Source organism: Chaetodon auriga, unplaced genomic scaffold, assembly GCF_051107435.1.
Source record: "Chaetodon auriga isolate fChaAug3 unplaced genomic scaffold, fChaAug3.hap1 Scaffold_228, whole genome shotgun sequence".
NCBI lineage: Eukaryota > Metazoa > Chordata > Actinopteri > Chaetodontiformes > Chaetodontidae > Chaetodon > Chaetodon auriga.
This window is the reverse complement of record NW_027481995.1, coordinates 412,014-432,512: the sequence shown is the minus strand read 5'-3', so window position 1 is coordinate 432,512 and position 20,499 is coordinate 412,014. Positions and strand designations below refer to the sequence as shown.

General features: G+C 42.2%; 1 protein-coding gene and 1 long non-coding RNA gene across 4 annotated transcripts; both read left to right on the top strand.

Moving 5' to 3' along the window:
• The first annotated feature begins 3,880 nt into the window (after positions 1-3,880).
• Positions 3,881-8,981, top strand: LOC143317747 (uncharacterized). 2 transcript variants are annotated; one of them, XR_013076795.1, is made up of 5 exons: positions 3,881-4,300; positions 6,197-6,272; positions 7,181-7,315; positions 8,599-8,800; positions 8,940-8,981. It is a non-coding gene; the product is annotated as an uncharacterized LOC143317747 (long non-coding RNA). The 2 variants fall into 2 exon arrangements; XR_013076794.1 differs by lacking the exon at positions 3,881-4,300 and having other exon boundaries at positions 4,530-6,272.
• Positions 8,982-9,286: 305 nt separating this feature from the next.
• Positions 9,287-17,683, top strand: LOC143317745 (uncharacterized). Of its 2 annotated transcripts, none has more exons than XM_076725755.1 (7): positions 9,287-9,992; positions 10,205-10,422; positions 11,435-11,545; positions 11,989-12,087; positions 12,198-12,296; positions 12,400-12,501; positions 17,582-17,683. In XM_076725755.1, exons 1-2 carry the CDS (start codon positions 9,467-9,469, stop codon positions 10,408-10,410), a joined length of 732 nt encoding a protein of 243 aa, XP_076581870.1. In that variant the 5' UTR covers positions 9,287-9,466; the 3' UTR covers positions 10,411-10,422; positions 11,435-11,545; positions 11,989-12,087; positions 12,198-12,296; positions 12,400-12,501; positions 17,582-17,683. The 2 variants fall into 2 exon arrangements, with proteins under 2 accessions (XP_076581870.1, XP_076581869.1); XM_076725754.1 differs by lacking the exon at positions 17,582-17,683 and adding an exon at positions 12,611-12,702.
• The last annotated feature ends 2,816 nt before the right edge of the window (positions 17,684-20,499 follow it).

Below are 20,499 nucleotides of genomic sequence, written 5' to 3'. Positions count from 1 at the left end.
ATGTTACAAACAGAATTAAAGCAAAAACTCACGTTCAAGAGGGTTTTGTAAGAGTAAAATCAATAAATTAAGGAGCTAACTTTTACTCACCATGCCATCAAGATTGCTGCTGCACATCCTATTTCCTGTAGACACAGGAAGTCCAAGAATTAATCTCCTTGCATGCATTATACAATATATGGAAATCTGAAATGTGGATTAAATTTCAACTTGGAAATGATGTAGTTTCTTGTCTGTGTTCTCTGAGTCATGAAGTCCTACTTTAAATCTTTTTACAAAATTATTGAATCTTGAAGTTGTATATATGTGACTGAACCAGAGCATGTGAGCGGAGCGGAGCGTGAGCGAGCGGGGAGCGGAGCTGACAAATTTTGAAAGGAGCGCAGAGCGGGACTTTTTTTTCTAGGATGATTCGGTTGGAGTGGGGCGTTATCCCGCTCCAGTTTCGCTCCGTTACCGCTCACATCACGGACCCGATGTATGCCCAAACATACCCCAGAATGCATCACTTCAGTTTGGCTACTGACAGCAAGATGGAGTTCGCAAAATATTTCAAAAAAGAGGCCGATGTGTATTTAACCAGCTAATTCCATTAGGTAAAATTATTTTCTTAATTTTAAAAGTGTTAACATTTGTGTTTTTTTTCAATAAACATCTTTTAAACTTTATGATGTTCAGTGGCAGAGCTTTGTTAATAAGCTGTCCGAAAAAATTAAATCTAGCCATAGAACATATACTTTGTATTTTCCCAGTCTGCCTCTGATTAGATATAAGGCTTCAGCTAAACATGTAAATTTAATATGCATGCAAACATTTTTGGAGTGGAGCGTGGAGCGAGCGTGGAGCGGAGCGGGATGCAGTCTTGCTGGAGCGCTATGGCTGGGGCGGCGTGTTGCGACTTTGAGCGAGGAGAGAGGGGGACGGCAACCTATGTGAGCAAGGAGCGGGAATTCTCGCCGCTCCACTCCGCTCACATGCTCTGGACTGAACCCTCTTAGAGCTTTACAGTGGGGTTGGTCCCTCATCCATCACTTCCTTCTCCACCAAGCATGACAGAGAATTTCAGTGTCCATAAGTCCTGAACTCTTGAAGTAAGAAAGACACCGAGGACACCGGTGTGTTCAGCACATCAAGGGCTACAAAGGTGTCTTGCTTGTAGCTCCGTCCATTGTTCAGTATTGCCTAGCTTAGGTGTGAAGGTGCGCTTGTCCAGCAGGCCGAGAGCTTTCCGTCGATGTCTTTGTTGATGCTCTGCGACCCATTATGAGCTAGTTTTCGCATCAGGCCTGCTGTGGACAAAGGGTGTGAGAAGCTTACAGCTTTCACGGCCTTAATGATTTAGGTGACCTGCAGAGCTTGGGCAGAAAAAAAAGCGTCAGGGATCTGATTCTGACATATGCGCAAGAGCTCGCTGACAGCTTTCAGGATCACTTGGGCCCGCGCTGGTAGCCCCTAGCGTTGTGGAGTTATGGCCGTTTAACTTTGAAAGGTCAAGAGGTCACTGGATAAAACCTCACGCAGTCTTTTTGGGGTTTACTCGGCCATACGGTGGGATAGAGACTTGGAACCGCTTTGTGGCGAAACCTGGCTTCCCACCGACGAAGGGTGTCGATTTGGGTCCCGCTAACCCCACGGAAAGGGCCCTCGAAAAGGGGCACCCAAAATCGGTAGATGTGAAATTGGAAGAAAGGTATACGTTCCCCTCCCAGCTGAAGAAAAGGAGGAGGGAGTGGGGTGGCGAGGGGGCTTTTGCGTTCACGTCATCGAGGTCTTTCATGCGCACCCCCTCTCGTGTCTCTGTCCCCTTTCGTTCTGGAGTTTGGCCCAGAGTGGCGCCACCAGGTGGTGGGAGACATATGCAGTAGAGCTCGAGGGCTTTCCATTAACGTTGGTCCCACGCCCCCGAGTGCTTCCATCGCTGAGATATACCTGTTAACAAGGCGGAAATTCTCAGCTTTGACGCCCCCTAGCTCCTCACTGCTAGGGCGCAGAGCTTCGGTTTGAAGATGCGCTCGTCCAGCGGGCCGAGAGCTTTCCGTCGATGTCTTTCTTGATGCTCTGCGACCCATTATGAGCTACAACACTTTGTAGTCAGGTCAAGCTGTACTTTTAAGAGTGAAAACGCCTCCGACTGTGTAAAGGTACAAATTGGATTCAACAACATTAAAATAACCTTTAAAGGCAGTTGTATTGGACAAAATTTGGTTGACACTACTTGAAACAGCTTTTGGGCAAAAATTATGACTTTTCATGAATATGTATGATTAAATATGGAAATACCTGAAATGATGGCCTTAACTTATAAAACAGATGAATAAATGGAATTAGACTACTTAAAACCATTTCTGGCAAAAAGTATGACTTTTCGTGAATATTTATAATTAAATATGGAAATACCTGAAATGATGGCCTTAACTTATAAAACAGATGAAAAAATGGAATTCCACTACTTAAAACCGCTTTTGGGTGATAATTATGACTTTTTATGAATATTAATTATATAATCTGGAAATGGCTGAAAAGATGGCATTGATTTAGAAAACTGATGAAAAAATGGAATTCCACTACTTGAAACCGCTCTTGGGTGACAATTGTGACTTTTTATGAATATTAATTACATAATCTGGAAATAGCTGAAAAGATGGCATTGACTTCGAAACTAAATGAAAATATGAAAGTAGACGGATTTTTCTATCAAAACTTGGAATTTTGACATTTATTAGGTGATGCTGCCATCAAGTGGCCACCTAGGTAACATGGAGTAAAACTTGGAGTGAGCAATTTTGACTCCGACTCCAACACTCCATTTTCAATAGTAACAGATGGGCAGAAAATTTGGAAATATGGAGTGAGGCTTGTTTCTATTAATTTCTTATGGGCAAACCCTTACCCAACAACCTGCCTTTTAGATCCAATTCCCACTTCACTTTTAAAAGCATTTTATGGATTCTTCGAGGAACAGTTTTTAAACATTATGAATTGCTCCCTTCAGACGGGTGTCTTCCCCACCGCTTTTAAAACAGCTGTGGTGAAGCCCCTTCTGAAGAAGAGCACTTTAGATCCCAACGTTTTTAATAATTACCATCTTGTATCAAACTTACCCTTTTTAAGTAAAATATTAGAAAAACTGGTTTTTAACCAAGTCACTGACTTTTTAAACAGAAACAACATCTTAGAGAGACATCAGTCTGGTTTTAGGATAAACCACAGTACCGAGACAGCACTTTTAAAGATTTTAAATGACATCAGGTGGAACTTAGATAACAAGAAACTCACAGTCTTGGTTCTACTGGATCTAAGCGCCGCCTTTGATACAGTAGACCATCACATTTTATTAAATAGACTCAGACACCTGGTCGGCCTCTCTGGCACTGTTTTTAACTGGTTCCACTCTTATCTCACAGACCGATGTTTTTATGTAAGTATGGATACTTGTTCCTCAGGAACCCATGAAATTAGGTGTGGGGTTCCCCATGGCTCAATTTTAGGTCCAATTCTTTTTAATCTTTATATGCTTCCTCTCGGAGATGTCATTAGGAGACACGGCATCAGTTTCCATGGCTATGCTGATGACACACAGCTGTACATTGCCTTGTCTCCTGATGATACAGGGCCAATTGATGCCCTTCTTAACTGCATTTTACACTGTAAAAAATGTCCGTAGAAATAACAGAATAACACTGTAAAATCTCAACATTAAAAAACTGTACAGGGTATTACAGCTAAACATTGTTTTCTTTACAGTGTAATTTAGTAAAACTTCAAACTAAATGTTATTGTAAATTTAACATGAACATGTTGTTTTTGAAACACAATGTCGTTGTTAAAATAACTTGTTTGTGTTATTGTGACATATAAATACTGTATTCCAAAAAACAATACAATGCATATTAAATGACAGTAAAATTGTGTTCAAATTACAATTTAATTCTGCAGACTTCAAACATGGATTTCCAAAATGTTGGAAGAAAGGAAGACTGCCACCACTTCAATTTTACCTACTTAACATTTAGCCTAGTTATCCACTTTTTTTTAAGGATATACGTGATTATTTCTTGTTTTGAATCTTCTCTGAACTATACATCATGTGGCTGGCCATAACTGAAAGCATAGGCTAATCAAATCTTTTTTTAATCAAGTTGGGGGATAAAGAAAGAAGTGTTATTTTGTCTGTGAGAACAAAGACTCTGCCCACGTCCAGTCAAACCTTGGGAAGAGAAATCACTACAGAGAAATTTTAAGGCCTAAGCTGCTCTGGACATATTGGGAACTTCTCGTTTAAACCAGCGACAATCTCAAGGTAAGTAAACAATACTAATTTCGTTGAATCCTGCATGGAAAATAATTTTACAGAGACTAGTGCAGCCTGCTTGTTATTCAGATAATTAGACATTTAGGCCTATGTTTTTTTATTTTTTTTAATTAGAAAAAATTCAAAATACAATCTGTACACAGATAATTTGTGGGAAAGAGAAGAAAAAAAAAAAAAAAAAAAAAAAATTAAAACATACAATGAACAATGTCACAATTGGTTTTACAACGAAATCAAGCCAAGGGGGTTACATTTTTTTTATTTAGGCCTATGTTTGCTGGAGATCAGACGACTCAGCATGTCGTGCCTTGCGTGGTGCTGTGACGTCACACGCAAAGCCTCGCGCAACAGGTGCTTCACTTGCTTGCACGCAGATTCTTGTCGTCTCTGGTCAGTGACTGTTTGCTCCTCAGAGTGAAACTTTCCTGTCGGATATCCAACCTAAACACTGTCGTCAAAAGTTAGAAGGTAATCTATACCGAAGAATCACCCTCCCTTTCTGTTCATTCAGAGTTAAAGATAGCTGAAGAGCGGTCGTTTAATATTTTACTCAACGTCAACTTCATGTTACCAGACAGTTTGGTTAGCCAAGCTAGCTAATCAAGTATACCAGCAGAGCTGAGTTAATACAGCTGAAGCATACTCAACCGTCAGGTTAAGTATAAAGCAGTTTATTGTCAAGAAACGGTGTGTTTTCATGTTGTAAATTGTTCTATGAGCGATTACTGTTATCCTTGTGCTGCTAACAGAGCTTTAGCAGCTAAGCTCTCCGCGCCCTTTTCCCAATTCCATTTTGCCGTAGTGGTGCAAATTGAACACCATTGAATCATACTCAATCGTCGGTTAAGTCAAAGTCCAATGTTGTGAAATGATACATCGTGTCTTGATTTTATTTTACACTCGTTGATGGCCAGACAACTATGAAAGTTGGTGCATTTGCTTACTGTTGGCAGATAAGAGTTTTTTTTTTTGCCTGTTTCAAGCTCCCCTTGCCATGATTCGTTTGTCGTTTTTGCGGGAGAACATTGCAAACGTTGAGGGGTTATGTGTTGCATTTAGGATTCACAGAAGCGAGCCACACTGTGTTCATGTTGTGAAACGATACATCGTGTCTTAATTTTATTTTACACTCGTTGATGGACAGCTATCAATGTTGGTGCATTTTTTTTTGCTTTTGACTGTTGGCAGATAAGAATTGTTTCGCCTGTTTCAAGCTCCCCTTGCCATGATTCGTTTGTCGTTTTTGCGGGAGAACATTGCAAACGTTGAGGGGTTATGTGTTGCATTTAGGATTCACAGAAGCGAGCCACACTGTGTTCATGTTGTGAAACGATACATCGTGTCTTAATTTTATTTTACACTCGTTGATGGACAGCTATCAATGTTGGTGCATTTTTTTTTGCTTTTGACTGTTGGCAGATAAGAATTGTTTCGCCTGTTTCAAGCTCCCCTTGCCATGATTCGTTGTCGTTTTTGCGGGAGAACCTTGCAAACGTTGATGGGTTATGTGTTGCATTGTAGGATTCACAGAAACGAACCACGCTGTGTCTTCAGGTGTGAGAGTACTAGTTGCAGGCAGACATTTTGCACATATGCATCATTTAAGTCTCACTTCTATAGGAAGCACAATGCCACAACGTCGTCTGTTAATGCCAACACAGCCATTGTGTCTAATTTTGTGTGCGCTGTGTCACTTTGCTCAGACCGATTTCAGACTGTGCAGGAACTTCTTGTACACTTAAAAAAACATTTAGTGGAGGGAAGATCTGTTAAGTGTCCAGTGGCAGGTTGTCAAAACACATTTACTGTGAGGTCATCATTTGCAGTGCACTTGTCTAGGAAACATCCAGACTGTTCAGTGAATAACATAAATGATCTTTACAGAGAAATCACACCGCAGTCCTCTGCCACGGCTTGTGAAGAGGTTTCGCAGACGGTGGATGAGGCAGCAGATCTATCAGTAAGTACTGAACCGACACAGGTTTTCAATGAAATCTTTCTTAGGAGTGTTTGCCTGTTCTATTTAAAACTACAAGGTCAACTGCTGCTTCCAGATTCAACAATACAAATAATTGTTGAAGAGATGCAAAATCTACATGAATTAGGACTTGATTACACTTTGAGCAAATTACACTCTGTCATGAAAGATGAGTTAAATCTTACTGATGATGTGATGGGGAAAGTCTCTGATTGTATTAAGGATTCTGATCTGTTCTCCTCATCTCATAAAGGCCCACTGAGAACAGCCTACACGAGAGCTCAGGCATTCAAACGGATGTTCAAATATGTAGAGCCCAAAGTAGTAAGATTAGGATATGATGATGATATGAGACAAAGAAATGCTTATTACATACCTGTAAAGCAAACAGTGACTAACTTACTAGAATCACAATTTTGGAAACATTCTGTGTTGCAACAGACTACTGAAACAGATGCATGTTTCCTTGGTGACACTTGTGATGGACAGGCCTTCAAGTCCAATCCGTTCTTCATTGCAAACCCAGGAGGCCTGCAGGTTATTTTGTACCAAGATGCATTTGAAGTAGTCAATCCTCTCGGCTCAGCAAAAAAAAAGCACAAAGTTCTCGCTGTTTATCTTTCTGTTGCGAATTTGCCAGTTCATGTGCAATCCAACACAGATCACATGTCCCTAGTCTTGTTGTGTGGAGAAAATGATCTAAAAAAGTTTGGATGTGCCAAAGTATTTGCTGACCTGATCTCGGATTTGTCAGATTTAGCAGAAAATGGAGTGACTGTAGGAGGGGAAACTGTCCTTGTACTGTCTTTGTACTGTATAGCTGGGGATAATTTAGGGTCACATGGCATTGGAGGGTTTAACGAAAATTTCACGTCTTGTTATTTTTGCAGGTACTGTGAGGTAACCAGAGACGAATTTAAGAAAGAACCCAATCTTTGCGGCCAGCAAAGAACTGCTGATTCCTATGACGCTGCTGTCGCCGCTCTGTCTGAGGAGAACAGAGACGTCAAAGGAATAAAACTGAGGTCAGTTTTCAATGATGTGCCAAACTTTCATGTATGCCAACCTGGGCTCCCACCATGTTTAGGCCATGACATTTTTGAGGGCGTGTTGTCCTCTGACCTTGGTCTGTATTGAATTATTTCATCAAGACCAAGAAGTGGTTCACATATACCCTTTTGAACAGGCGAATCAAACAATTCCAGTTCAAAGGTTCAGATGCTCTCTCCAAGCCTTGCACTGTCCAGTCTGGTGCACTCAAACTCTCTGGTAACGCGATCCAGAATTGGAATTTTTTGAGGTTGTTACCTGTTCTAATTGGCGACAAGGTGCAAAATGCTGATGATGACGTGTGGCAGTTGACTCTCCTGCTCAAAGATATTGTTGATCTAGTTTGTGCGCAAAAGATTTCAGTGTCACAGATAGCTTACCTTGAAATCATAGTTCAGGAATATCTGGATTCAAGGACATGTTTGTTTCCTCATAGTACTCTCAAACCGAAACACCATTACATGAGACATTATCCCTCACTAATCCTGAAATTTGGCCCCCTTATTCGACTGTGGACGATGCGTTTTGAAAGCAAACATAGCTATTTCAAGTGATGTGCCAGACATTTGAAAAACTTCAAGAACATTTGCCTCACTCTTTCTGAGAGGCATCAGATGTTCCAGGCATATGTCTCGGCAGGACCAGGATCTAGTGAGGTACTACAAATTAAAAATGGTTGCGCTTTTATTCCCAACCTTTACAGTGAAGCTGTCATTCATGCTGCTTCTGAATTTGGATTTTCAGAAAGGGATACTGTTGTCTCAACAGAAATTCAGTACAGAGGTACAACCTACAAGAAAGGGGATTTTTTGGTCTTAAACGAGTCTCTGGAATTTGGGAAGATTATCAGAATTCTAACTAAGGATGATGCTGTGTATGTTCTTATGGACTTGCACAAATCCGTCTTCCTTCCCAAATACCATCTGTATGCCATTAGACCGCAAAGTACAGCAATGAAGTGTGTGAACATACAGGCCTTGCTAGATTTTTACCCACTGACTTCATACACCATCGATGCACACAGAGTCATCCCACTGAAACACAGCGTTTTGTCCATGTGATTTTTGCAATGTCTGAATGATGAGTTTTATGTAGTTCTATTTTTTGATTTTCAATGTCTGTAGTCATATTGGGCACAACTTTAACTTCAATATGAATTAGTCCCAAACTACAATGTTCTGAAGTAAATGTAGTAAATCAGTAAATCGGCTACATTTTGTAAATATTTACTTATGCATCTTAAATGAAATTTGTACAGATGTCCAAATCATTTCTACATTCTGCCATCACGGAGGCCTTGCCTGACCTGCCAGATGCTACAAGGGAGATCTTGGAGGAAACTCTCCAATCTCTGGGGGTAGAGACCCCTGATGACTTCCAGTTTTTGAAAGAAGATGATTTGTTGTCAGCCCTGAGGCCCATACAAGCCAGGAAGCTGGTTGCTGCATGGAGTCTGAAATGTAAGTTTAACGTCATTGTTCAGCATCCTGACTGCTTGGTGGTTTTATGATGTGATCTGTTCTCAACATTGTTATGAAGCTCAATTAAAATGTAAAACCATTCATGTTATGTCTGTTTCGTGTATGTGCATTTGTAAAGGTCCGGCCCAAGAAAGTGGTTGCCTTACTGCCTCACCAGGACCCTCCCAATCCATGATGTCTCTGTCGCCAACGTCATCGTCGTCCAGCAGCTGTCAGAGCCCAAGTGGCAGTTTTCCAGAGTCATTCACAATACCATGGGGACAGTTCCCAGAGGCGTTGACACAGGCTTTGGAGAGGGAAAGGCGTCCAAATCCAAGTCTGAGGAAAGAGATGGTCAGAATTGTGGTCCGTGAAATGATGAAAGTAACCACGTCTTTAAGCAAGAAGAATGCTGCTGATGTGGCTAAGAAATTGGTGGCTAAATACCCCAAGTCCCTTCAAGATGTGATTGAGGGTAACGTAATTGGCACAGGGTATGGCTCCCTCGTGAAACAAATTCAAAATCGGATCGAAAATGTGAAAAGACCTACAACACCAAAAATTAAAAAAAGAAAATCACATGACTCTGACACTGACGAAGTCCCACCTGAAAAACGTGCAGCGATTCAAGACACCTATGGGTGCATCCGTTGGCATGTGAAGTTTATGCCCCTTGGGGAAACGGCCGAAACCCAGCAGCAGAAGAAAGATGAGCTTAAAAATCTGTTCAGCCAGAATCAACAAAGCCCAGGTCCTTTGAAAATGCTGATGAAGTCCACATTCTACAGCCAGCGAAAAGACGTGAACCAAGGGAAAGACATGAAGTACCTCCAGGAAAACTGGCCATATTGGTTTCATGAAATTGGCATGAATGTTCACTTCAACGAGCTCACTGGAGTTGACCTGAAGGAAACCTTCTTGAAAAATGTGGAACAGAAGGGGGAACGGCTCTTGCACTTCATGAAGACAGTTGCTGTCAACAAATCCAAAAGATTCTACCAAGCTGCAACAAAGCTACAGATTATGATGGGAGAACAGGCAGTCAGCACACAGGTCACAGAGATGGTGCTGCTTCTTCTGGCTTATTTTGACAAGAGAGATGATGTGATGTTCCATTACGTGGAGGACACTTGCCTGGCTGGAGAAGTGGTCATGGACCGAGTTCCCTTGACTCCAACGATTGTTGTATGTGGTAAGTTAACCTTACTTACCTGAGTTGAAGAGTAAAGCCTGACACATACCATGGATGTTGACTATAATGAATTCACCCCTTTTTTTTCTGATGGTGTGGGTTTCTTGGTACATACTTGTTTTCACCCTTGATACATGAGTTAGTGACTGACATGTGAAAATGTAAACTTAATTTCTGGATTATTTTAATTTTCTTTCTTTTTTTCTTTTAAGGACAATCCTGCTTTTCTTCCAGAAGGATGATGCTGTGTGTGGATCACGTCATCGTCAACGAGAACATCTCTTCCTTCATCTCCTCCTTGTGCATGATGTTTGGCTCGTATTACTGCTTCAACATCCATTACCCAACTGCACTTGCATCAACCCTGGAGTTTCTGGAGTTACAGAGGTGCTGCCCTCGCACTGTGTTCCTATCTTGAAGAACTAGACAGGTAGCTAACAGTAGAATGATTGCATGTTTGGAAGTGCTTTTATCCTTTTCTTATTCAGTACATTCACTCTCTACAACTGCAAGAAAATAAGAAACGTGCATACATTTGACGTACTAAATTAATCACCCACAACATAAATCCACATCACAATCATGGCCCCGTGTTGAAATCTATTTCTTTCTTGTGAATGAACTGGTAAAGTTGCCACTTTCTGTAGCCTAGTCAGTTGTGTCTCACCTTGGCTATAGCCTACGTTATCATTTTCATCTTCTGAGAGAGTAAAAGCATCAGAGCGAAGAGCAGCACCACTAATGTCTCCATATACTCCATGTTTATTTACCGGCCACTTCTTTTCTCGCCACCCACGTCTGAGTAGCCGGTTAGTAATGGAAACGCAGGCTGACTCGAGACCACAACTCAGTTCGAGTTAAAACTTTGAATAGAAGGCAGAATGGGGCCAATCTCCCCCAGGCAGATTACTAACCAACCCATTAATGTATGGTTTGAATGGTATTATTGACTTTTCTTAAATAGTAGAGACCCAAATTTCTACCTGATTTTCCTTGTGATACAGTAGAAATGTGTAACATGTTTTGAACTTGTATAGGGGAAGCCAATTATATCACTCAAACCATACATGTTCTGCTTCAGTCCTCTACTGTGGATGTGCAAAGACAGAGCTCATGAAGAGTTATGTTCCTGTAATTTGCAATTTATGGAAATGGAAATGCATTATCTATCTCGAACATGTCATGCGAAATGTTAACGTTCTGATTCATGTTGAGCAAAAAAAAAGAAAAGAAAAGAAAAGAAAAAAGACAGTGTCTCTGGAGGCCCCTTTGCTCCCTGCCTACCAATAAAGTATTAATTAAAGGAAAACTGTAACCTCACACTTATCCTTTCCTTTGTTGTTGTGGAGGCAGTTGTATCATGTATTTGTGTTTGTTTATTATATACATGTGTTTCCTCTGTCTTCTCTGTATTCCTACATGTTTCTTCTCTATAAATCCAGAGAGGGGGACCAAAGTGGAGCGAACCAGTGCTACGCGATTGCATGTTAATGCCAGAGTCCTGATGTTGATTCAGGACCTCTCAGACCACGAATGGCGATCTATTTAAAAAGGTACTAGTGCTAGTGCAACTACGTTCTTTGATTATTGACTGACTTTACAAATGAAATTAATGGGAGAGACAGTGGGAACAGTAACTGTACTGTACTGTTGCTATTGTCCTACTCATTGTCTCGGGACAGTGCCAATTGTCCAGAGACGGCAACGCACTCTACCACGATGCTACGCATTATCCCGAGACAATCAGGCACTGCCCCCGTCCTGAGACAGCCAGGTATTGTCCCCGGGGCAACCAGGTCCTGTCCAGGGGAGCGATGCACTGTCCTAAGAGAGTTGGGCACAGTGCCTGACTGTCCCAGGACAGACAGTGCTGGCTGTCTCAGGACAGTGCCTAGTGTCCAGACAGTTCATACTGCAGCAACAGTACAGCAGTTATTGTTTCCAATGCTACTGATTAATTGAGATTATTGTGTGTGTGTGTGTCTTTATTCCCTAGGTGTCCTTTGAGTGACCACAGCAGTGGATGTTTCCCTAGATGTTCTTCAGGGTGTTGTTCTAGATGTTCCAGCCCATGATTGGTGAGCCATTTAAAAAGGTAGGCATGTGATACTGCTACTGCTACTGTTGTCTTTGATTATTGACTAACTTAACAAATGAAACTAATGGAGATCCTGTTTGTGTTTCTTTCTCTTCTCTATTCCTTAGGTGTCCTTTGAGTGACCACAGCAGTGGATGTTTCCCTAGATGCTCTTCAGGGTGTTGTTCTAGATGTTCCAGCCCATGATTGGCGAGCCATTTAAAAAGGTGGGCGTGTGATACTGCTACTGTCATCTTTGATTATTGACTGACTTAACAAATAAAACTAATGAATATCCTGTATGTGCTTCTTTCTCTTCTCTTCCCATAGGTGTTCCTTTGAGTGACCAAAATACGGGGGTCCTAGTTCAACTGAGGCAAGACTTCTAACTTCTAGATGTTCCCATCCATGATTGGCGAGCCATTATTAAAGGTGGGTGTGATAGTGTTACTGCTACTGTTGTCTTTGATTATTGACTAACTTAACAAATGAAACTAAGGGAGATCCTGTATGTGCTTCTTTCTCTTCTCTATTCCCTTAGGTGTTCCTTTGAGTGACCACAGCATTCATATCTCCACTGTTTTCAAAAATAAACTTGCATTCTTTAGAATGATTCATTGACTAACGAGTGGTTTGTTAACAGCCTATCTTCAAATTAACATTTAGAAGTAATTTGAAGCACTGCGGATAAAAAGTAAAACTGTATTTCATGCGTACATGTCCTGTTGATGTTACGGATAAAAACTGGTAGCTGTGGTTGCCAGAATAATCCTGTTAAAAATGCAGTTCATACTGTATGTAAACATTACAGAACAACTTGTACATTTTACATCCTAAAACTGCTTATTTTACATGACCCGTTGTTTTTATGGATAAAAACTGGCAACAGTGGTTGCCAGAATAATCCTGTAATAAATACAGTACATACTGTATGTAAACATTACTGAACAACTTGTAAATTTTACATTCTAAAACTGCTTATTTTACATTGAATCCTGCTGAAATGTTCATGAAGTCATTGTTAATTGTACATTGAATATCCGTAAAATAAACAATTATGTATTGATTATTGTACATTGCATACCTGTAAAATTTACATTTAGTTATCATTAATGTTACATGGAATCCCAGTGAAATGCACTAGTTATTCTGTAATGCTGTTTACGTTTTATTGTATTTTTAACAAGATTATTCTGGCAACCACTGTTGCCAGTATTTTTCCGTAAAAACAACGGATTTTTTTTTACAGTGTAGATATCAAGTCATGGATGGCAGGGAATTTCCTACAGCTCAACCAGGACAAAACAGAGGTTTTAGTTATAGGTCCTGAAGGCCAGACTGAGAAACTTTTACCAAAACTACAAGATTTTAAACCAACCCAATCTGTAAAAAACCTGGGCGTGATTTTTGACTCTGAGCTGACTTTTATCCCACATATCAAAAATATAACAAAGATAGGCTTTTATCATCTTAAGAACATAGCCAGAGTCTGCCCGTTTCTCTCTCAGGCCAGCACAGAGGTGCTAATGCATGCTTTTATTTCCTGTCGTTTAGACTACTGTAATGCCCTGCTCTCTGGTCTTCCTAAAAAGAGTATTTCATACCTCCAATTGCTGCAAAACTCAGCCGCACGCGTGCTGACAAAGACCAGAGGGCGGGCCCACATTACACCAGCTTTACAGTCGCTGCATTGGCTCCCTGTCCGCTTCAGGGTCGATTTTAAGGTTCTTTTACTAGTTTTTAAATGTCTTAACGGGCTTGCGCCCTCTTACTTATCTGACCTGCTTTTACCATATCAACCCTCGCGGACCCTGAGGTCCTCCAACACCGGCCTTTTATCCATACCAAAAGCCAGAACAAAAACACATGGTGAGACGGCATTTAGCCACTATGCCCCACGCCTGTGGAACAGCCTGCCGGAGGGCCTCAGGACTGCAGAGACTGTTGACATTTTTAAAAAAAGGTTAAAGACACACCTTTTTAATCAGGCTTTTAATTGACTTCAAATTCTTCTTATGTTTTTATCAGTTATCTTATGTTAATGTCTTTTATTCTGATGTCCTATATTTTGCATTATTTTACCCTATTTTATCTACTTTATTTATTATCTTATGAAATTCTCTTCTTTTAACTGTTTAATTTATTTTTTTATTTTTTACTTTAATTCCAGTATTTCCTCTGGGGGGTACTCCACACTGAGAGTTGTGTCTGGTCTGCTCCGGGGGTGCTGTCCTCAGGCCCCATTGGCCCGGCTGGTGGGGGGGCTCCCTACCTTGGTGTGGGGACTCACCGGTACGTCAGGGTCGGTGGGGCCCGGGTGCCGGTGCCCCCTGTGCTCATAGCCCGTGATGACTCCTCTCGGTGTGGACGGCCCCAAAGGTGGCATTCTCCTCAATCCTCAGTGCCTTGCATGTCTCATTACTCCTGCTACTGTCTGTGGTGAGAATGTGTGCTTGTGTGTGTGTGTGTTTCTGTGTGTGTGTATGCATGTGGTTGAGGGTGTGTGTTAGTACATAGGGGGGGTGGGAGGGTTGGGTTTTTCGTGTTATTCTGTTTTTATTTATATTGTTTTTAACTCTTGTAAAGCACTTTGTGTTGCACTATGTATGAAAAGTGCTATATAAATAAAGTTTGATTTGATTTGATTTGTTAGGCTGGGTTGAGGGATCAGAGGAGAGAGAGGAGGGGTGAGGGGGGTATTTTCTTAATTTAGGCATTATGTTTAGTATTTCTTTAGCTAATTAGGTATTTTCTTTAAACTGTATCAGTATTTGGGTTATTTGTATTGTTTGTCAATTGTAAATATTGTTTAATTGTATATATGTTTTAGAATCAGGGGGAGTGTTATTATGATTGGGCTGGTGTGGGAGGAGACTTAGGGGGTAGAAAGGCCAGGTGAGAGGAGCAGTGAGTGTGTGTGAAGGTGGGGGACAGGTTGTGTCTTCTCTCCTCTCCTCTGCTGGGCTGATTACTGGAGCGTTTGCACCTGCCCACCTTCTTTGTCTTTTGGAAGCTGCTGCATGTGTGTAGGACTCTGTACCCTGACTTTTGGACATTCAGTAAAGAGAAAAAAAAAGCCAGAGCTCTGGAACGCAAATCCTGTTGTCTCATGCTTTTTTTTGTTGCCATCTTGCTCTACACCCTTCTGCCATCGGTGGTCCATCCAGCAAGTAGGGGGTTTTACCACCCAAATCCTACAGCCGCTCTTTCTACTTACCAGTTTACCATCAAGTACAGAGCAGGGCAGGCCAACCGCGATGCAGACAGGTTATCCCGGCGGCCTCAAGGTCCACCCCTTGAGGATGAAGCTTTCCCTAAAGAAAGAGAGAGAATAGAGGACATGAGAAAAACGACTCATAGAGACAGGAGGTGACATGGGTAATGAAGTGTTCACTGCATTATGTCAGCATCATCTTGTGATGTTTAAAGGTGAACACTGTCATCATTCAGAGCAACCTGTCGTTGCAGAGTCTCTTGTTCAGAGCAACCTGTCGTTGCAGAGTCTCTTGTTGTCGACCCTTCTATAGTGCCTGATGTTTTCGGTGAGGACACTTTACCATCCATGACTAATTCTGACTGGTGGAATGCTCAAAATAATGATCCATCTATCTCACGTGTCATCACCTTTGTGAGAAGAGCTGTAAAACCCAGTTTCAGAGAGACAAACCTTGAACACCATGATGTCAAACTTCTTCTCAGGGAATGGAAAAAACTCGAACTCAGGGATGATGTCCTCAAACTTCAAACTTCAAACTTTATTTATTTATATGGCACTTTTCATACTTAAAAAGCAACACAAAGTGCCTCACAGAGGCTAAAAACAACAGAGAAGAAAACCCAGCCCTCCCGCCCCCATAACTACATACAGAAACACACACACAGACACACACGCACACGCACCCATACGGATAAGATAAGTAGTAAGCCACCTTTGGGGGCCATCCACACTGAGAGGGCCCCCGGCTCATGACCGGGGGGCGCCGCCCGAGACCACCCCGACCCAGGCAGACAGAAGGCCCCACACCAAGGTGCGGAGGCCTCCAGCCATCCAGGCCAGAGCCGTCCCCTCAGCAGCGCCCCCATCAGTAGGCCAGAAGCAGTTCCCAGTGAGGGGGGCCCCCCATGAGGAAACGCTTGACCTAAAAACCAAGGACCCCATGAGGAAACACTGGAGCTAAAAACCAAGGGACTAAGACATAAACATAAAATTAAATAAAATGAGTAAATGAACAGGAACAGGAAGTGGTCTGAGCAAGGCGATCTTGTCTATCAGTTGGTCTTACCTGAGCAGTTCAGAGAGAGGGCACTGCAGGGAGTGCATAATGATGTTGGCCATCTTGGTTCTGAGCGTGCACTTCATCTTGCTCGTGCCAGGTTCTACTGGCCACGGATGGCCGGAGACATTGAGGAGAAGTGCAAAAGGTGCGACCGTTGTTTCAGGAGGAAGGCTGTGCCTCAAAAGGCCGCGCCTTTGGAGAATGTTTCCGCTACTTACCCGCTTGAGCTTCTTTGTATGGATTATCTATCTCTTGAGCCAGATAACAGAGACACGAGAAACATTTTAGTCATCACTGACCACTTTACAAAATTTGCTGTGGCAGTGCCAACTAAAGATCAGAAAGCCAGAACTGTTGCAAAGGCTCTATGGGAAAACTTTATTGTTCACTACGGGTTTCCCAGTCGTCTGCTCAGCGACCAGGGCAGAGACTTTGAATCTAAAATAATCAGAGAACTCTGCACACTGATAGGAACAGACAAAGTCCGTACCACCCCATACCATCCCTGGGGAAACCCAGTGGAATGGTTTAACCGGACTCTCCTTGGTATGCTAGGGACCCTGGAAGAGAGAGACAAATACCATTGGAGAGATTTTGTCAAACCCTTGGTCCACGCATACAATTGCATGAGAAATGATACAACAGGCTATTCCCCTTATGAACTAGTGTTTGGTAGGCAGCCCAGACTGCCAATTGATCTAGTCCTGGGAATCCACCCTGATATGGGGAACCACAAGACCCACTCAGAGTATGTTAAGGGCCTTCGTCAACGCCTACAAGAGAGCTACTCATTAGCTACTAAAAACTTCCAGAAGATGGGAGGGAAGAACAAAGCTAGGTTTGACAAGAGGGTCAGAGCAGCTGAACTCTTAGAGGGAGATAGGGTCTTAGTGAGAAACGTGAATATCAGGGGGAAACACAAACTGGCAGATCGGTGGGAACAGAAGATCCATGTTGTTGTCAGACGGATTAGAGACAGTCCCGTTCATGTAGTTAAACCTGAAACAGGGGAGGGGCTGCACCGCACGTTGCATAGAGATCTTCTTCTGCCGTGCGGGTTCCTACCTGTGACAGAGATCAAAGAGCACAGTTCTCCCACTGACACATCAAAGAAGATGAGACTGAGGGACAAAACGACAAGAGACACACAAGGGGATGTCATAGTGTGTACTTGTTTTGTTTTGTTTTTCATTGCATGTTGGCTAATGGCTCTCTCTCTCTCTCCTCGCCTGCAGTGGAGGTGTGGCCTGGTGGTGCTGCGGGTCTCCAACACACCTGGGGCAGATCTCCACTGATTGCGCCTTCACTTAAGCAGCTTGGCAGCGTTGCCACGCTGCCAGATTGTTGATGCTTTTCGCTGAGACTCTCCAGCCATTCTGTTCCTATCGTTGCGCCTTAGCCTGTTTCCCTAGACTTGTCTTGTCGCTATTTGAGCTGTGCCTAGTTGCACTAGTTTAGTTTGTTTCTGTATTTTCTGGTAGTGATACTCTTGGTTGTTCGTAGTCCTTAGCTCGCCACGGTGTAGTGATCGCTTTCTTAGTTTGGCTGATTTTATGTTCTTTGAGCAATTAGTATTTCCTTTGTTCTTGCTAGAGTTATTGTTTTCTCCTACCCGCTCGCCACGGTGTAGTGACGCTTTTGTTTTATTGGGCTGATTTTGTGTTTGGGGTTTTCTTTGCATTATTGTTATTAAAGTCTTTGTTGATTTCAACTCCTGGTTTTCCGGCTGTTTCTTCCGCTACATTGGTCCGACTAAATGCCAATTCTACGGAATCATAACAGGGGATGCTGATTGTCAGGAGGATGAGTCACACAGTGATGAGGATGAACTGTATCCTAGCCCATGGGTGCCAGAAATTATCACTAGGGGTCCTTTCCTACAGAGGGAAGGAGGTTTCATTGAGCCTCAACCAGCTTCCAGGGTATTAAACCCTGACACCCCCTCTTTTGTGCCCCACAGCTCCACACACTTACCTGAGACCAATCCACGAGCTTCAACCAGAAACTCCTTTTGTATGCTCTGAGAGTGGTGGTTCAGTTGCACATCCTACTTCACACTGTAGGGCCCCAGATCATGTTATTATTGACATTCCAGAACTGGATATGACACATATCTCACCTGTTAGAGAGAACACAGATCTCATCACCACGGACCCTGTAGTTGTAGACACTGATAATGTAACATCTGAGAGCCTAGAGTCAGAGGCCATACACGTCAGGCATTCTGTTAGGGAGAGGCATCCACCTCGCAAACTCACTTATGATGAGTTGGGGGAGCCTTTAACCTTGGCCATCAGTTCGTTCTTTCAAGCCTTAGGAGCTGCCATTTCACACCTATCTGTACCTGTAGGGGCAGATGTGCATGCAGGGACTCATGCAGTTTAGAGGGGGAGAGTGTAACCCTTGTTAGTTTTATGGAACTGTAATTTACAATTCCCCTATGAATGCATCGTTGTGCTTCTCGCCTGGCGGTGGAATTTCCGAACTTACTGGAATGCATCACCTGCAGCTCGCGGTGTGTAACACTTCCGTCAACCCTAGAACGGATATTTCCGTACTTTTACAGGACATTGACCATTATTCTACGGACACTTCCGTCAACCCTAGAACGGATATTTCCGTACTTTTACGGGACTTTGACCACACCATTTACGGACACTTCCTTCGATCCTAATCCGGATAATTCCGTACTTTTACGGGACTTCAGTCAATCCTAAAATGAAAAATTCTGTAGATTTAAAGGACATTCACTGTACCATTTACAGACAATCAATCTGAGTAAACCGTATACAAATATAACAATGTTTATTTTTTCCTGCTTACTGCAATTAAAACATTAAAACAGTACAAGTTCATATGACAATGCATTCAACTGTAAACAATTGATTAGTGCAATTAACATTTTAATTAACTTTAACATTTTAACCCCTTTTCTCCTAAATGTTGTAGTCATGCCAATTAACAGTGCCATACAATTTCTTTTTGTTTTGTTTTTTAAATGGATTTCCACAAAATAAAATAAAAAATACCATCAACTATAAAGAATTTATTGGTGAAATTAAAACACTGTAAGTCATCATTCCCCACTGACAGGTGCTGCCCCAGTCTGTAGGAGAACATGCAGTGACAAATATCACCCTCCCCACCCAACTTCCCTCTCTGAACATGGGGATTTGAACCCTAGGTCTTGGTGGGCAGGCACTTAACCCCTTCACCACCTGAGCTACATACACATTTTTAAAGACATTTCCATAAAACGGTAACAAAACAGAATAATATGTCAATACAACAATCAATTTAACAACTTAGTGCAGCAATAGGCATTCAAAAAAATATCAGACTAACAGAGGTAGTTCTGTCTCTGCCAGTGTGTGTGTGTGTGTGTGTGTGTGTGTGTGTGTGTGTGTGTGTGTGTGTACACGCACATGCAGTCGAAACAGTTCGAGTCAGACAAGAGGGGTGTGTGTGTGTGTGTGTGTGTGTGTGTGTGTGTGTGTGTAAGTGTATATGCAGTCCAAAAACCTCAAATGCCCCATTCGAAATCCTTGAGTTGAGTCACAAGCTTGAACAGTCTTGGTGGAATGTGGTGCCGTTTCCCCTTCTGTTCTGCCTTGGACCCTCTGTCTGGATTGATTCCACAGAAAACTCTAAGGAAACAGAAGAAATATCTTTAGCTGCACATGCAATTAAATGGATGAAAATGAACTAAAGTGTAATGGACAAAGTTGAGATACTCATATGCTATTTTGGACAGCTCCATTCCTGCAGGGCCACACTAAGTTTGTTCACTATGCCCCTGTGTGTGTGTGTGTGTGTGTGTGTGTGTGTGTGTGTGTGTGTGTGTGCATCTCAACTCATTCTGTGTCTCAGAGGACTGTGGACAGTTCAGGATCCCACCTACCAGGGAATCCAAGCTAACAGAGACTACAAACTTTCTATTCCTGGAAGGTTAGCATGCTATTAATGGAAGCCATTGTTCTCACGTTGGTAAAAAGAAATAAAAATTGAAATGTTTTGGGGGAAAAAAAAAAAACTTTGTGTGTCACGCTGTGACAGACAGAACAAGAATCTCAGCTGCTTACCTTTGCATGAACTCAAGCGTCAGAGCCATCTCCTTCGGGTACTCTATGTTGCAAACATAAAACAAGGCGAA